Source organism: Nanorana parkeri, unplaced genomic scaffold (genome assembly GCF_000935625.1).
Source record: "Nanorana parkeri isolate BGI_ZX_2015 unplaced genomic scaffold, ASM93562v1 scaffold1958, whole genome shotgun sequence".
Lineage (NCBI taxonomy): Eukaryota > Metazoa > Chordata > Amphibia > Anura > Dicroglossidae > Nanorana > Nanorana parkeri.
In genome coordinates this window covers 86,144-86,933 of record NW_017308226.1, presented here as the reverse complement: position 1 = coordinate 86,933, position 790 = coordinate 86,144, and the positions used below count along the sequence as shown (strand labels likewise).

The 790-nt window shown below is 45.8% G+C and overlaps 1 protein-coding gene across 1 annotated transcript in view; it reads left to right on the top strand.

The window, feature by feature from the left end:
- The first annotated feature begins 350 nt into the window (after positions 1-350).
- Positions 351-790, top strand: part of LOC108800214 (pancreatic lipase-related protein 2-like) — a 16,103-nt gene continuing 15,663 nt past the window's right edge. The window contains exon 1 of the mRNA XM_018572178.1: positions 351-399. Coding sequence (XP_018427680.1) covers positions 351-399 — 49 coding nt within the window. The remainder of the gene's footprint in view (positions 400-790) is intronic.

The following is a 790-nucleotide window of genomic DNA, read 5'->3' as shown; positions in this document are numbered from 1 at the left end:
GGGGGGGGAGGGGGGTACCTGGGTCACATTGAGGGGTCTTTATAAGTCACCTCACCAATCTGGGTCTGTTATGTGACCTCTTATAGTCTGTGGGGCTCTGCAGTCAATGAGCTCTATGAATGTTGTATCCTGCTGGACTGCCTGTCCTGACAATGGAAACTGGTTGGCTGTCATGGTAGTCCAATAGCTGCTGACCCAAAATAAGTCTACAGAGAAGTCTCTAAGCTCATGTTTTAGCTCTGATATTTGGGCATCAGCATGACAGCCAGGGAAGTAGCATTTTTCAGGCTCTGTATCTCTCAGCACAGATCTGTCTATAAACTGATGTATGTCTTTTCTCTAACTCTCAGATGATGGTCAGACTGGTCCTGGTGCTGTCCATAGTGGCCGCCATTAGAGGTATGTGTCACATTAATAATCACCCTCATGCCTCCAGTAGGACTCTAGACCCAAGTAAGCTTCAACTAGGCTGCGGGTGCTCAAAGCTCCCAATGGATGTGTGTAGGGGTTTATTAACATCCTGAGGAGGGGTTCAGAGGGTGGGGGAGCAACTGGTGAAGTTCATGTGCTTGGTATTTTGGGGGAGTTTAAGGGAAACTTTTTTTAATTCTTGTGTTTAATTTTTGAAAGGAATGAGGTTGAGGGGAGGTTTTTGGTCCAGGATAGGTTAGGTGAGGCGCTTCTGTAACCCTCAGGAGACCCTTGTACCCTTAAATCACTTTGACTTCACGATTAATGCATTTTACTGGAACTTCATGGAAGTAACATTTTTCACTCCCTGTTATTGGAA